General features: G+C 34.7%; 1 protein-coding gene across 6 annotated transcripts in view; it reads left to right on the forward strand.

Annotated features, from left to right (window-relative positions):
• The window catches only part of Pde4d (phosphodiesterase 4D), a 1,369,518-nt gene that overhangs the window by 487,925 nt on the left and 864,635 nt on the right, over nucleotides 1-16,958 (forward strand). For all 6 annotated transcript variants that reach the window (XM_074077451.1, XM_074077450.1, XM_074077455.1 and 3 more), the window contains one exon: nucleotides 7,426-7,655. In XM_074077451.1, coding sequence (XP_073933552.1) covers nucleotides 7,426-7,655 — 230 coding nt within the window. The remainder of the gene's footprint in view (nucleotides 1-7,425; nucleotides 7,656-16,958) is intronic.

The following is a 16,958-nucleotide window of genomic DNA, read 5'->3' on the forward strand; positions in this document are numbered from 1 at the left end:
AGGCCAATCTTTTTATAAAAGATTCTAGATGTGTAGTTTTAGCTCATTATAATAAATTTACCTTTAGTCAAATGATAATTTTAGTGTTTTTAATTTCATGTTTGCAATCATACTTTTGACTAGTATTGATATTTAAGCAAAATTTAAAATGAAGACAGTCATTTTTTTTTTGTATTCTTGATAAGCTGTGGTTTGACACTTCATTCCTCAAATGGAAGATTTTTCAAAATACCTGTTAAATAAGGTGGTTGGGTTTTAACCTACTTTTCAGAAAGACATGGTTTTCAAGGTCAAAAGAGAAAAAGCCAACAATGTTAGCTTGTTTTTTACAGTTGTGATTCTATTACTGTATATCATTGTGAAGTAAATAATTGGTAGAATTCATGTCTTCCCTTATTTTTTTCCCTTCCTCTACTAACAAAATAAAATCAACTTTTTTTTTTTGAGGTCACACAGGAAAGGTACAATGCTATTTACAGAAGGTTAATTGAATCCTAAAGTTTCAGATAGACTTTCTTGTTGATGAGAATATTACTGAAAAAGAAATTTTTATATTTCCTTTAGGAACTTTTTAGAAGTTTTGATGAGTTATAGGAAATGGCTTTGGAAAACTTCAGTGATTTCTCTCTTCTAATCAGTATGAAATCACAGCCTATATGTGGATTGTCTTCTGTGGATGTTTGAGAGCTGTCTGTTATCTTTGTGTTAACCTGAGATGCAAATTTTCACTTTTACATGAAATTCATTTTATAGAATTGCCTTTTCTATATCAGTATACATATATCCATTTGAAAGTGGATTGGGTTAACTCAGCACAATATCCTTTTCAGTATTAAAAGACTTCCAGTATTTGTCTCTTTCGCCTTGACTTGTGAGTTTTCTATAATATTATCAGGCCACATTAGCTTTTAATTTAAAGACAAAGCATATATTATGAGTAATGAGATAAGGAGAAAAAATGGCATAAGGCTTAGAAAATCTTATGAGTAATTCTCATTTATTATTTTAGTATGTTATAAAGGATTCCATAGAGATACAAATGAATAGCATACCCTGGTTATGCCTACTGTTGCATAGTAATTTTGCATTGCTAGTGTGATTTTCAATTCACGGTGATTGTAATCTGTTTAATTGTATCTTAGTCCTTAAAAGAGTTGATTCAGCTTCAAAAACTGTCTTGTTTATTCTGTCAATCCAGGTACAGATAAACCTTATGTTTATAGAGCTTTATATGCAATAAACTAATTGGATAAGAAAAAGGAATAGAACACTGAAAGTGATAAAAACCCATCCTCAGTTTAATCTGTCCTCTCTCTGAAAACCTATCTGTTTAATATGCTAACCTCTGCAAGGCTCTGCACAGTGCAGGTCCACTGGACGCACTGAGTGCCTGAAATCCTTCATCCTTACTTATTTTTAAGGTAGGTAAAAATACTCATCGTAATGTCCATTCATGGTTGTCCCTTAGTGTCCCTGAGGGACTGACTTCAGGATCCTTCCTAGATACTAAATTCACAGATGCTCAAGTCCCTTATATAACATAGCATAATATTTACATATACCCTATGTACATTCTCCCATGTGCCTTTTAAAATAATTTTGCTGGTCCTGGGGTTTGAACTCAAAGCCTTGTACTTGTTAGGCACACACTATACCACCTGAGCCTTGCCTCTAGCCCTTTTGGCTTTTCTAGTTTTGTTTTGGTTTTTTTAGATAAGGTCTCCCATTTTTGCCTAGGGTGGTCAGGACTATGACCCACCTATCTAGACTCTCCCAGGTAGCTGGGACAGGTTGAGATGAGGTTTCTCTAACTTTTTCCCAGGCTGGCCTTGAACTGTGATCCTCCCAGTCTCCACCACTTGAGTAGCAGGGAATACAGGCATAAGCCACCTTGTCTGGCCTTTCCCATATACTTTAAATCATCTCTAAAGTACTTATAAAGGTAATACAATGGAGATACCATATAAATAGTTGTTTTATATAAACGTGTTGTTCAGGGATGAATATATGGTTGTGTGAGTCATTTTTCATCTCTGTGACAAAACACAAAGGATTTATTTTGGCTACGGTTTCAGAGGTTCCAGTCCATGGTCAGCTAATTCCATTTCCTGGGCCTGTGGTGATACAGATCTCCATTGTAGCAGAAGTGTGTGGCAGAGGAGGCTGCTTACCTCATAGCAGCCAGGAAGCAGAGAGTGACAGGAAGGAACTAGGGGTGGATAGTCAATCAGATATGTGTCCCCACTGACCTGCTTGCTTCAACAAGGCCTCATCTCCTAATGGCCCATTCAGTATGAACTCATCAATGGATTAACCCAGTGATAAAGTTCTTACCCTCCTGATCCATTCATCTCCATAGTGATACATCTGGGATCTAAGCATTTGACACATGGGTCTCACTGGAGAACACTTCAGATCCAAACCACAACAACATTTTAAAGGGATTCAACTATGGAAAATTTTTGTTTCATGAAAACAAATATTAAAAAAACTCTAGGATTCTCAGCAACCACAGAAGTTTATTTAACACACCCACACCCACCTCCCCCACACATTTATGTCCATTTGCTAAAGTCAAATGGTTTGCTACCTACTTTAAAAGATTAAAAAAGAACAAAAATTAAATACCTTGCATAGAAACTGAAGAAAATGAAAAGGAAAACAATAAATTTAACATTTCTGTATTGTAAGTGGCAATTATCACAGAATTGCTTCCTTTAATGATATCTTTCAGCAAGACATTTATTCTAACAATGAAAAGTCATCATAATAAAGTTACTTGTCTGTCAACTATTTGACATAAGTTGGCTAATTACCATGGGGCATTTTATTATAATCTAACAAGCTTACCTTAAATTCATTCAAATGCTTTAGTGTGTCTTTTCTTTTGATATTGTATGTCTCAAAGCTGAAGACCAAAAATTGTATGTTCTCCCTCATATGTGGACTTTAGATCTAGGGCAAATGCAGAAAAGTGGTTGGACATGGATCACATGACAAGGGGAGAGCACATACGGAAGATATAGGAACAGGTAGAAAACCCAAAACATTAAAGCATTTGATTTGTATTAGTTCCTTTAGAGGAACTAATACAGAAACCTTAAAGTGACAGAGGTTAACATGAGAAGGGGATCAGGAACCAGTGTAAAGATCAGTTAGAGTTGAATCAACATGGGTTGTAGCACATAGGTACATGAAAGCAATGTTGGGAATCTCTCTATATAGCTATCCTCAACTCAACTAGCAAAACCGCTTTGTCTTCCTTATTATGCTTATGTCTTTTCTTCAACAACATTAGTGATAAGGGCAGAACAGGACCTGCCTGGAACTGAGGGGAGAAGAGGGGGAAAGTGTAGGGGTGGGAGAGGGGGGCAGGATGGAGAAATGACCCAAACAATGTTTGCACATGTGAATAAATGAATAAAAAATTTTTTTTAAATTTAAAAAAGAAGTCACCTAAGTCTCATTAATAACAAAGTGAATGTTGTCTCATTTTATTATTATGACTTTCATTGTGCTTTTTAATTTAAGGGTAATATGTTTTATTATAAAGATATAGAAACTAGTAATTTATAAGGGTATGAAAACAAAATCACCACCAATACCACCACCAAAAGAGAGCTACTTTAGAGAATTTGGAATTTTTCTAGAATATGTGACTTGTTTTGATACAATTGTTTTATAAAAGTGAGATCAGTCTCTAATCTCTTCTTCCCACTCAACATTGTGTCATATTCACATAATCTCATGTTCTTCTGCATTATTTAGCAGGCTCATGGTATTTCATCAGATGATGTATTAAAATTTCTAAGCCAATCCTTCTGTACAACAATTAGATTACATTCAGTTATTCATAATTATAAATGAGTTGCACTGAATGTCTTTGTTCCTGGATCTTTGCCAAATAATATTACTAGACTATGTCTAAAATGTCAAAACCCTTAGTTCCCAAATTTTACTACGTGTAAGAATCATAGTGGGGATTTATTTACACTCCTCATCTCTAGTCATAGGATTCCGATTAGGCAGAGCTGGAAGAAGGCCTAATATCAGAAGTTTAGTAACCATCCTTTGTGATTCTAATGCGGGGGGGGGGTAGCACCATATATTGAGAAATAATGACATGGAGACATTAGAAATACTATCTTTTTCCTCAACTCCTTGCAAAAAAATGCTATTTTTAGCAATTAATACAAGGTAGATGTTGTTCTGGTGGTTAGATTCGTATTTATTTCCAAAAATAAGAGCATTGAACATCCTGCTTTCTTTCTGATAAAGTTGTTCTACTCATTTCTGAAGCATAATTGATGCACATTGATCTGGAGTGTGAAAAGACCACTTGTTTTGCTGTTTGTAAGTGGAAAATGTCAGGATGTAGACATCTACTGCTGTATTATTTTTATTATAAAGATAAAAATGCAGGAATTTGGGCTTAAACTGACAGTATATGAGCATGAACATAAGTTTTACTTTTAATAGACATCATTCTCTCAAAAGAAGTTATCCCTTGAGGCAGTTGCATTGAAAAGACATCATCACAAACATTAAGTCAGTCATCAAATAACCTGGGTTATGTGAAGCATTTTTGCAACAGCAGTGCTAATGCCCAGAATGGATAGCTAAGCACTTAACAAAAACATAATTTCAGCCAGCTACATTCCATGTGACCAAAACTTTGCTAGACTCATTCTTTGTTCTTCTTTTTTATGTTTGTCCTGGACAAAGGTGTCTACACAAGTAAGCTATTAACTGAATTATGACTTGTTAGCAATCCAAGAGTGTGTGCTAAGTTTGTAGGTCTGTCCTTAGGTGATCTTCACAGGTAAACAGAGGCTCATTTTCTCAATATAAAAGTTAAAAATGTCTCACGTTTATGTTTTCTCTTTATTTTCTGTGTTCAGCATGTTACTAAACATTGACTTTGTTATGGGTTGTTACAAAATCAGAGCATTTCAGAATTGAAAGGGGTCTTAAGTTTTATTTTGTACAAGCTCTTTTTTTTATGCCTAAGGCAAAAACATAGAAAAGTTAGTGACTTCTCAAGACAGCAGGAGTAATTAGTAGCATAGTAGGACTTAGATTTTTCTATCTCCTGACTTTATCACAGGTTATCGTTAATTTCTAATGTTTATGTAAGACAATTCTGATCTCAGTTATTAAAAGAAAATGTGGAGCTTATTAAGTAGTGATCAATTAGTGTGTGTTCTATTCTTTTCTAGTAGTATGCATTCTGCCAGGGACTATACCTGTAAGCTAGTGTAACATAGAGGATATTAGCACTGGCTTTAACTAAAAGGGGTTTGGGTTTGGTTGCTGATATGTAGAGTGACCAGCTATGCTGGTTTGCTTGGAAGTGTGGTATCTCCCTGAAATGGGACTTTAAATGCTAAAGTTAAAAAGGCCCAGGCAATCAGAGTTGGTTGGTAATCCTACTTGCCGCACTCTGTTTGGCCCATACGTGATATTTTATAAGTCTCTGTTTCTTTATGTATAAAATAAGAAAAGCAAGAAGCATTATCATCTAGGATTTTAATACAAATTTAAAATGGCACATGTAAAACACAGTATAACTTAATAAGGGCTCAATAAATATTAGCCATTATGATTATTAATATTGCTTTATGAGGCAAGTAGGTATCTCAAATTACAGATTCTCAGAATCTATATCTTTAGATCTAGGTTTTGAAATAAACGAACTTTGGTTTTATGTTTGACCTCTTCGTTACCTCTGGGTGCCATTCTATTATCCTGTTTGACCATTAAGTTAGACAATACAATACACATCTAAATTGATTCCATCATTAAATAATCTTTCATAGCCAGGCACCAGTGGCTCACGCCTGTAACTCCTCTCTCAGAGAGATCAAGAAGATTGTGGCTTGAAATCACCCTGGGCAAATAGTTTGAGACCCTATCTTGAAGATACCCAGTACATAAAAGGGCTGGTGGAGTAGCTCAAGGTGTAGGCCCTGGGTTCAAGTCCCAATACTGCGAAAAAATTTTCTTTCATATTTTTTAAGATAAACATTAGGAGGAGACACATTTTCTGTTTGGAAACCAACAAGAAGAATGGGCATCAAAGACAGCATAGTGCTATGAAAAACATGGGGATTAGCCTAAATTCCAACAGTTTGAGTACAAACTCTGTGCCAAATACCGATGCTTACACACACTGCAGGGCTGGTACAGACAATGGTACTAAGAGTAAATATTATTATCTCAATTTTCAGAGAAAACCATCTTAATTTTTAGAAACATTATCTCAGGAGCCTTAAGTTAAATTCTCCAAGATTGTAGTATAATAAGAAGTTTTTATACTAGGTTTCTAAACTAGGTCTAGCTGCTTCAAAGTTCTTGTAGTTTTAACTTACAACCAACAGGCTAATCTGCCTCCCTGTGTAAGTTTCTTCACCTATAAAATTCAGAAGGAAAGGAAATTGTTGTTTGTGATCACATCACATTGAAAGTAATCAGCTATGCGTGTAACATACATTTACATTTTACTTTTGCGAGTAAATATTGGTCCTGTTTTTATAAAAAGGAACTGAATCCTTAAAAAGATTCAGCAGTGCTCTAAGGACACAATTAATAGTGGCAGTTTAAGGACTGAAAAACCCAGCACTCTATTAAGCATATATCTTATAATATCTCATGATTCTATAATTCTTAGTACATGGATTTAATAAATGCTACTAAAGTAGACTTTCCAACAACTTAGAAATAATTACTTTGTGCGTGTAATGGTATTTTTTCCAAACTCAAACCAAAATATTAAATTTTCTGCTTTACTCTACATTTGATTTGCCTTTACCATGGATAATGCAGATCATAATTGCAAAATTCAAATGTGTGGTTTAAATTCTACAGCACTCAAACTTTCTTTTCATACCTTCTGAAAATTCTTCTCACAAAGCCTCATTATAACAATTGGCAAGAGATATGAAAACATGTGTTACAGATATGGTCCTAAGTATGAAGAAAAAATAGAACTTCTTTTCTTCCTCTCTTTTCATAAGCATCTACATTAGAAAACATGCACACATACATATATCAAAATATGAAATGAATTTTTTCCAATTCATTTCATAAAGGTAGGAAAACATTTTGATTTACCTTTGATTTCATAGAATTTATAAAAATTCTATAAATGACATACATTCTGAGACTATTTTGGATGTCAGTCAATCATTATGATCAAGCCATACCTAAAAATACTTGTGAACAAATCTACTACTTTAAAAATAAACCTAGATTTTGTTTGTGAGCCTGTATTCTTTTCTGTGAATATTGTTGGTTTTGAATTTGCATTTTATGCATAAGTTTCACTTAATTTCTTCCCCAGAAAGGTATAAAGCCATTATGTAATGACACACAGAGAGTCTTTTATTGATTGATTCTATGTGCTTTCTTGAACTTTTGCCTTAGGCCTCTGAGGAAACATTGCATTCCAGTAATGAAGAGGAAGACCCTTTCCGAGGAATGGAACCCTATCTTGTAAGGAGACTTTCATGCCGCAACATTCAGCTTCCTCCTCTTGCCTTCAGACAGTTGGAACAAGCTGACTTGAAAAGTGAATCAGAGAATATTCCACGGCCAACCAGCCTCCCCCTGAAGATTCTGCCCTTGATTGCTATCACTTCTGCAGACTCCAGTGGGTGAGTGCCCTTGGGTGACATTTCTCCATTTTACATTTTGTATGGTGATTGTTATCTGTGGTCTTTTAAATTTTTGTGGCTCATTGCTTGATTTCAGTGGGAGGACAATGATGTTTTTAGAGTAAAAAAAAGGAAACTTTTTCTCAGGTAATGTCTTTATCTCTGTAAGATGAGTCATTTTTAGTCAAATTGTTTTACAAGAAGGCATTGAAAATGTATTGATGAATCCTAATAAGCATCCAGGAAAAGGGAAATTAATACTGGCCATTTGTGAGTTTAAAAAAGATTCTTAACAAATGATAACTAATGGACAAATTACCATGTAGGCATACTTATGTGGAAACAGTAGTCAATGTTCATTGATGCAAAATTAATTTGGAATCAAGAATAGATTGTACTGCAATTAGAATCAAAGGAAATATGCAATTATATTTATGAGCCTAGTAATTTGGCCTTTGACACTTTGAGGTATTGCTTACCAGAATACTGTTTCAGTTCTCAACATAAGGAATTTTTTTAATCACTAGTACTTATAAAAGAATCACCCCAAACCGTATCCCCATCGTGTAACTTCCTACTTTACAGAGTATAAGTTTTATTCATTTTTATGCTATTTACCAATGCAGTTTTTAACTCTCTAATAGCAACATAATCAGGTAAAACTTTGTGAAAGAAAGTGAGGATAGTAGACACATCCATTATTTGTTTTTCTGGCCAGCTGCATTTTTAATTGCATAGAAGGGATGAAGCTAGTGATCTATACAGACACAGACTCTTGAGCATTTTCTTAAACAAGAACAAAACCATTTATGTTACAAATGTGATTCTTCTTCATTCTTTTCCAAGTTAAAGATATTTCTAGGGAAAGTTCCTCTTGGATTTTTACTCAAAAGAAATTTGGCCAGTAATTCCACTCTAAAACATTGAATTTAGCTATTTAAATTGTGACACTGACTAGTGGAAACGACTTATATTACTAAAAGGTATGAAGAAATCACTACTAGATAAATAAGAAAGTAACAAATTCTTACCTTGAAAAAATGGAAAGAGGAAATACACAAGGATTTTTCCTGATGAACCATATTTATACAGCAGAATATGTGCACACTAATGAGTCTCTTATTAAAAAGAAGGTATGGATTTTATCTGGCAGCTCAACCTGGATATTCCTCGAAATATACTGACCTTCTAAAAATATTTCCCGTATTTTGGGGATCAACCTTATTGTTCATCTGTGTAGAGGACAGGATTCACAGATGTGTTAAGGATTCCCAAGACCATCCCTAGCTTCAGTGATCTGCTAGGGGAGCTCCTGAGTCATTTTCATGGTATGATTTATTATGGCAAAAGAATTCAAAGCAAAGGCACACGGGCAAAATCTGGAGCAAAGCGGACAAGACTTTTCAAGAGTCCCCTCTTCAAGTGGAATAAGCAGAATGCATTTAATTCCTTCAGCAATGAGTTGTAGTAAGTAACACATGAAATATTTTCACCAGGGATTTCCTAGCCCATACCAACATTCTAGACTTCCATGAGGAAAGTAGATGTTCAGTATAAACCATTTAGGCCCAGTGAGCCATGCTTACCACTTTGAGATGGTGGGATCCCTGCCGAGATCCAAATTCCCAGATGTCACGTAAGAGCTGATCTTTCAAATAGGTCCTTCTGCATTCAACGGTCGAGCTTGATTAGCTCTTTTCTGCACACTGGGTTCATCTTAGAATAATAGTCTTGCTTCCTCCATGTATGAGGAAGAAGGTATTATAATTAAATTTAAATAAACTGATTTAAGCTGCTGATAAATTAATTTTGGTATCTAAAGAATTTGGTAAGGAAACATGATTTCTCATTTAAAGTTCACTGCTCTTAAAAGAAAATGATGCAGTATGCTTAATATTATCTCTATGTAGTTTGATAATGTGTATAATTAAGAATCTTAGGTAAAAGATAAATTTTTTAAATTAAATTTGAATGTGTTCTTAAAAACTAATGGTCTCCAAGTTCCAAGGAACTTCAAGATTCAGAATTATCTTCATCACAACACTTCTATGTTATCAAAATTTGTTTTTCTCTTAATCAAGAACCTAAGAATTAAGGATAAGCAATATTATGCTTGCTGTTCTCAAATTTATTCAGTATTATGAAAGGAAATAATTTGTCTTTTACAAAGATGAGACAATGTTGCTTTTCTGTTCCAAAAGTCAGCCAAGAGAAATCGTGGACAAGAATGGGCAATCAACAAAAAATAAAGACTAAGGATGTATTAAAGCAATTATAAATACATTAGAAGCAAAAATAATGTGTGAATTGAATATTGAGTAATAGGAAATTTAGTATTATCAATTTCTGGAATGTCTACACCTTGGAAGAAAAGTAGAAGGTAAAGTTAGCAGTTACATTCTGTGGTCATTTCAGTTAATCAGGAACCCCAGATTCCTTCACAACCATCCCAAAGCGAAATTTATACTACTTTAGCTAGGATGCCTACAGCCCAGTTCTCCACTAATAAAGGTTAGTGTACCCTCAGGTCACATTGTCAACCTATACTGAGACCTTAGCAATTCCAAATTTTTTGGTAGTAAAGGATACTTTGAATTTATTTTCCTTTGTTTCTTAACATCATAGCTTTTTGCTATTTCCTCTATCAGAACACCACACAGCTCTATCAAGTATCAGGCAGGGAGTCTAGAGACTTGTTTTACCCCTTTGGAAAGCCATGTCGTGACCCTGGGTAACTGCTATCACTACTATTAGCTTCCTCATGAAGTACCTGGGTCAGAAGAATTCACCAAAGGGACTTTCAATTATTAACACTTCCATAATTCTACTTTGAGTTTTTTGGTGTGTTTAAATGTACACTCTAACAATTTCCTCTAAGTATGTCTTTGCCTAAGCTTTTAGGTTGCTTGGGTTGTGATTCAGCAACATTTAGATACTTTAAATGAGCACAAAACAGAATTATTAACACCTGGGACACTGAGAATCTTGAATCCACCCACCAGTTAGTTTTCCATGTAGGATAGGATCATTCAAGAGCCCTGGCTGTTTATTGACCCTCCTTGGAGTAAGGAGGACAGCTATCAATGGCCTGAGCAGTTATGAACTTGGCACAGAAATAATTTGGAATTTCCCAAGCTCCTTTCCAAAATAATATTCTGTCCATTCACATTTTAAAGATTTTCCTTATTAAAGCATAACTTACATGCAGTAAAATATGATACATATGATGAATCTTTAGATGTTTATATACCTATATAATTACCACCCTATGACCTGACTGGTTTTGTTTGTTTTTGTAGGTTTTTCTTGTGTGTGTGTGTGTATATGTCTGTGTGTGTTTGTTACTGGGGATTGAACTCAGGGCCTTGTGCTTGCCAAGGAAACCATTTGAACCACAGCTTCAGGCCTTTTTGTTTCTTTGGTTTGTTTTCTAGTTAGTGTTTCACACTTTGACGTACACAGGCCTCTGACTGTAATCCTCTTTCCTCTGTCTCCTGAGTAGCTGTGACCAAGGGCATGTGCCACCATGCCTGGCTTGTTTTGAGATAGGCTCTCACTAAGTTGCCCAGGCTGACTTTGAACTGTGATGCTCTCATGTCCACCTTCCAAGTAGCTGGGATTACAGACATGTGCCTACACACTCACCCCCTGACTTTTGTCAATAAATATTTCTCTTCTTCAACGTCATATAACTGGGATAGTATAATTTGTGTCTGGCATCTATCATACAAAATGATTTTTTACATTTATTCATGTTGGTGAAAATATAACTGGTTCATTCTTTTTGCTGTAGTGTAGCATTCCTTTCTATGAATAGACCATAATTTATTTACCCATGGTCTTATTGATTGATGGACATTGGGATGTTTCTAGTTTGGGGAGATACATTTTCATACAAACTTTTTTGTGAATCTATGAAGAATTTCTCTTGGCATACTCCTAGGAATGGAATTTCTGAGTCATAGTTAGGCAAACACTTTTCTAAGTGAATGTGAGGTACTATTACCTTCCCACCAGTAATGAATGAGAGTTGCAGTTTTTTTATCCTTACCAGCATTTGATGTATTCTGATTGTTATGACGAAAGTGTGTCTTATTTTGGTTTTAATTTATATTTTCTCCATGAGTCGTGACATTGTTTACCTTTCAATATATTAGTTGACCATTTGGATATCTTCTTTATGTTATGCCAGTTTCAATATTTTTCTAGTTTTCCTTTACTTGTCAATTTTTGGGTTTCTTATATTATAGACCTTAAGATTTTATTAAGTAAGTGTATTATAATATGAATATTTCCTCCTAGACAGCAAATTGCATTTTCACTTTCTATTTACTTTTGATATGGTGGTACTATGGTAGGTTGTGAAATATGTGTGTGCTCATATCAAGGAAAAATCTGACCATGAAAAAGCAGGAAGATAAGAATAAGAAACATAGTGAAGTAATGACAATAGGGGAAAAGAAAACGGAAAATGTGCAGAAAAAGGGTAGAAAACATAAAAAAGAGAGTAAAATGTACAGGGTACAGAAGAAAGTGAAAAGCAGGAAGTAGACCAAGTTTAATAAATGGAGAGCAAATAATGAATATGACAGTTGAGTCAGGTTAATTTTCCATGGAGAAAAGACTAGTTGGTTCATTGGATATTGAAAATAGGTCATGTAAGCCCTAAGCATACAGACAAAATAAATTGAAATAAAATGAATGAAAATGAAATGCCACCATGTTTGTGGTGGTGGCTGATGGCAGCAAGTGGTCATGACAGGGCTCACCTCTCACTAGCTATATCATCTTGGGGAGTTACTTAGTTATTCCAAATTTCTAGTTCTACAACTAGAAAAGTAGGAATAATACAGGTGTTTACCTCACAGATTTGTTGTAAAGACAAAATACTCAGCTTGTTGTAAATGCTTCAAATACAATAGTTACAACTGCTCTTATAGCCTTTTGGGAAGTATTAGAACAAATAATGTTTGTTGTTGATGTTGTTTGTTTCTTTATTGGAAATGGCTTTGAAGATCCTTTGCTGATAGTAACTCTTGGGTTAGAGATGGGTGTTCTAGCAGATGTGGGAGTCAGCCAGAAATTTGTTCCTGATTCAGAAGGTCACAGTTATTATGGACTTGTCATGTTCCTAACAAGTCATAAAAAGCAAGTGATCTTGCTTTTGGCATCTGTCAACAGACAGGTTCTGCTTTCAACTGCTGTTCAATTATGTTCGGAAGGTCTTCCTTACTTCTACTTTTGAAAGTAAGCATTTGCTGACTTCTAAATATTCCCCTGCCCAGAATTCCCAGGAGGAACCATGAGCTCCTTGTGGCCCCAACTCTGGCACTGGCTCATGTTTCCAGGGTGGCCCATGTATCCCCAGAATCACTCCCTGCACAGGAGAGGGAGTACAGAGGAAGGGAAGGGGAGGTGGTACTTAATCTCTCTAGTTGTGTTTCACTGTTGCATCAGCTATAATAAAAGGAGAACCATGGAGCAAGTTGTTCCCTTGTGACAGGATGACACAGCTCTGGATGGATGGATATTCAGGCATATGTGTGGGTGGCATATATTACAAACACTTTCTCATCACTGGTGTCCTATTACCTGTCTAAAGGAGTACACGGGGTACATTTATAGCTCTATGTCCTATTTTTTTAAAAGAAAGTGAAAACTTTAAAAGAAGAAATAGTCACTCCTGAGGATAAGTGAACTATTCAACAGAAGGGGAAAGATTATTTAGTCAGACAAGACTTTGTTTTACAAGAATCTTCCAGATATATTTTCTTGAGTTGTGTGTGATTCACAGTGGGGTGGGGGGCTGGCCCCAGATGCTAGTTAGGCATTACATTCTTTGATCAACCATTCATCACCTAGTCGTCTTGAGTACAAACAGTACACTAATGTGAACATTAAAAAAAAAAAAACACTTTTGGCATTTTGTTACTGAATTGAAATCTAAACAGAAAATAAAAGGGAAAAAAAAACAGAAGCTGCTCAAGCAAACACAGCTGATCTTTCAAATTTGTGCTTTTTAACTTTGGAAGGTATTCACAGTAGACATTTTACTCTTGAGATATTTTGGTTATAAAGATTTATGAAGCTACGGGGTTCTATCTCACAGTCTCCCTGTTAAGCTTTTACCTTCATATTGGATATATGCTCAAGTTTCTCAAGATTTTTCTGGTAAGTTCTTAATGAACGTCATATGGAAAAGCTATAACCAAAGCTTTCAAAGATTGAAAATAGGAAACACAATTGTGATTGTGAAAGATTCTTTAGAACCACAGTATTCTTGAGTTAGATATGGTTTTTAAAAATAAACACTGAAAAGACACTGAGAAGCAATACTTCTAACAAACTTGAAGACATGTGCTTTTTAAAAGAAACTAGATTCTTTTGCCTTTGATTCATTTAAATACAATTTATTGGCCTAGTGGTTTTTTAAAATGTCTTAGGATACTCAAAAAACATCACAAGCTTTTTGTTTTAAAGCATTGGTTTAATTAAATCTAGCCTTATTTTGGCTTTAAAGTTTGTGATTTTCAAGATAAAAATTAGACTCTAAGAGTAATGGATTACTTTTTGCTTACTAGATATCCTAATAAACAACTTTATTTCCAGAATCAGTAATAATTCTTGAATCTAATATAAAATAAACAACAAAAACTGCTATTTTTCCTCACTTCTGCAGAGTCTCTGAGGGTTTCATATTATCTGCTATGTCCTCAATGCACAAAATAATAAGATAATTATTGAACTCTAATTTCTTTGTCAGATTGTTGTTCCTTTTCATCCTTATAGTGCATTTTGGCATCCTCCTTAAGGAAAAACTGGATGGGTGATACACCACAATATTTTATGCCGTATCTGTGTCAATATAATAGTTTGTACCAGGGGAGCATTTTCTTTCATAAATCAAAATTTTCTATTTCATCAGGTTCTCATGGTCTATTTTTTATTGTTGTGCTGGGTGGGGGTACACTTACAAAAGTTCGTACAATATATCAAATGTATCTCATGGTCTTAAAAACACTAAAGAGAGTAGATTTAACATTTCACTGTGCATTTATCACATCAGAGAATCTGGTCTCCATTTTTAAACTTTTCTTGTGCCCACTTGACTTGCTTTAGTAAGGTAGATTGGTGTAGAATCCACCATTTTCTAATAGCCCATTGAAACATTTGTTTTACTGTGAAAAGTGATAGGAAATAATAATATATCAAGTACAAGGAAGAACTAAGATTTCTCTGACTTACAAGGCAAAATAATTATTGTTTCATTTATAAGATAGTTTCTTCGCTATTATCACTATGTTGCTTGACCATGATTACATAACGCAAAACTGTTAATTACTGAAGTGTTTAGGAGAGTTTACTTTTCTTTTTCTTTTTTGGTTTTCTGAGACAGGGTTTTGCTATTTAACCCTGGCTAGCCTTGAATGCACAGTTCTCCTTCCTCAGCCTCCCAAGTGCTAGAATTATAAGCATGTACCACGTCTGACTAGAGTTTAAAATTCTCTAAAACTCATGCTATTCTATATTACAATATTCTGTTTATGAAAAATATATGTAAAACCATTCTAGCTGAATGATACTTATTTATTATGTGCTTATAAACATATGTACTCGTTCATAGTATTGTCCAATGTGCATCACTTTAAAAAATACAAAACAAGAAAAATACGTTCAACTAAGAAGAAATGAAAGTACAACATTTTCCCCCCATCAAATAAGCACTACGAAAGGGCAAAGAGGGTTTTTTTTGCCCTTTAAACTGGGTAAACTTCTTTTTTTCTTTTTTGTATTGTTGTGCTGGATAGGGGTACATTGTGGCATTTACAAAAGTTCTTACAATACATCAAATATATCATTCTTGAATTCAACCCCTCTACCATTCTCCTTTATCTCACCCTATTCCTGGAATAGTTTCAACAGGTATCACTTTCCATTTACATACATGTGTACATATTGTTTGAACCATATTCAGCTTCATATACCCTTTCCCAACCTCCTTCCCCGCTCCCACTGGTATGAATCCTCCCACCCCAAGCAGGACCTGTTCTCTGATTTTGTAAAAGAAAAAAAATGACATTTTTGCTTGTTTAAGATAGCTACACAGGGGGTTTCCTTGTAGCACTTCCATGTATACATGTATTATAGCCCGACTTGGTTCATCTCTATTTTTCTTCTTTTTACCTTAGTCCCTTTCTTATGGTGGTTTCAACTGGTTTTAAAATTTTGTATTCCTTCTTACATAGAAAATACATCAAACATATTCACCTTCTTGACTTCCTTCTTTTACCCTCCCCCTCTTGTATGTGAAGCATGACCTGTTTTTCATAATATTGCTGTATTTATTTTAGGTCTACATTCCACATATGAGAGAAAACATGCAGCTTTTGGCCTTCTGAGCCTGGCTAACTTCTCTTAAGAAGCTGTCCTTCAGTTCAATCTATTTACCTACAAACAACAAAAGTTCATTCTTCTTTGTGGCTGAATAAAATTCCATTGTATAGAAATACCACATTTTCTTAATCCATTCATCAGTAGTGGGGCTTTTTGGCTATTTCCATGGCTTAGCTATCTTCTCCTTTACTCCCCCACTGCTTGTTCTGTGTTTCTGTTACATGTGACTATGGCTTTCTTATTTCTCTAAAATTATTTAATTCAGGTTACTTTATTTCTTGAACTACATATTTGCACATATATTACAAAATCAAGTTTAAAAATAGCAAAAGAATACATGTAATCATTGCTGGTTAATATATTCATCACCCTAATCATATATTAGTCATGTATTAATGTATTTGTTTTATATTCATCCAATACATATGTTTACTATTTACTATATACTGAGATACTGGAGACAGAAGACTCAAAAAGGCAAACACAGTCTCTTATCCTTCACAGAGTATAATATTGACTAGGGCACACAGCAGAAAACAGATGACAATCTTGCTTGTTACATCTAGTGTACAAATGTGACTGAAGACACATGGAATAATATAGGATCTCTTAGGGGAGCATACTAACCTAGGCTTGTGAGAATCTGACACCTAAGCTGATTCTTATAAGATGATTGTACAGACAGAGAGAACATCATTTCAAAGTCCAGGGATGAGAAAGCAGCAGGTCTGCATATAGAAATAAAACCTGTCAAAGTATGGCTAGCCTCATAGATTATATAGAAAGTACAGTTGATAATAGTTACATTAATTTGTCCTACAACTAAATAACCAATATGTGATCTTTGAGAATATTTTCCAGTAGTGCTAAAGAGTCAGAGTATAATCACTTAGTAGGCAAACAGTTGGG

This window comes from Castor canadensis, chromosome 6 (assembly GCF_047511655.1).
Source record: "Castor canadensis chromosome 6, mCasCan1.hap1v2, whole genome shotgun sequence".
NCBI classification, from domain to species: Eukaryota; Metazoa; Chordata; class Mammalia; order Rodentia; family Castoridae; genus Castor; species Castor canadensis.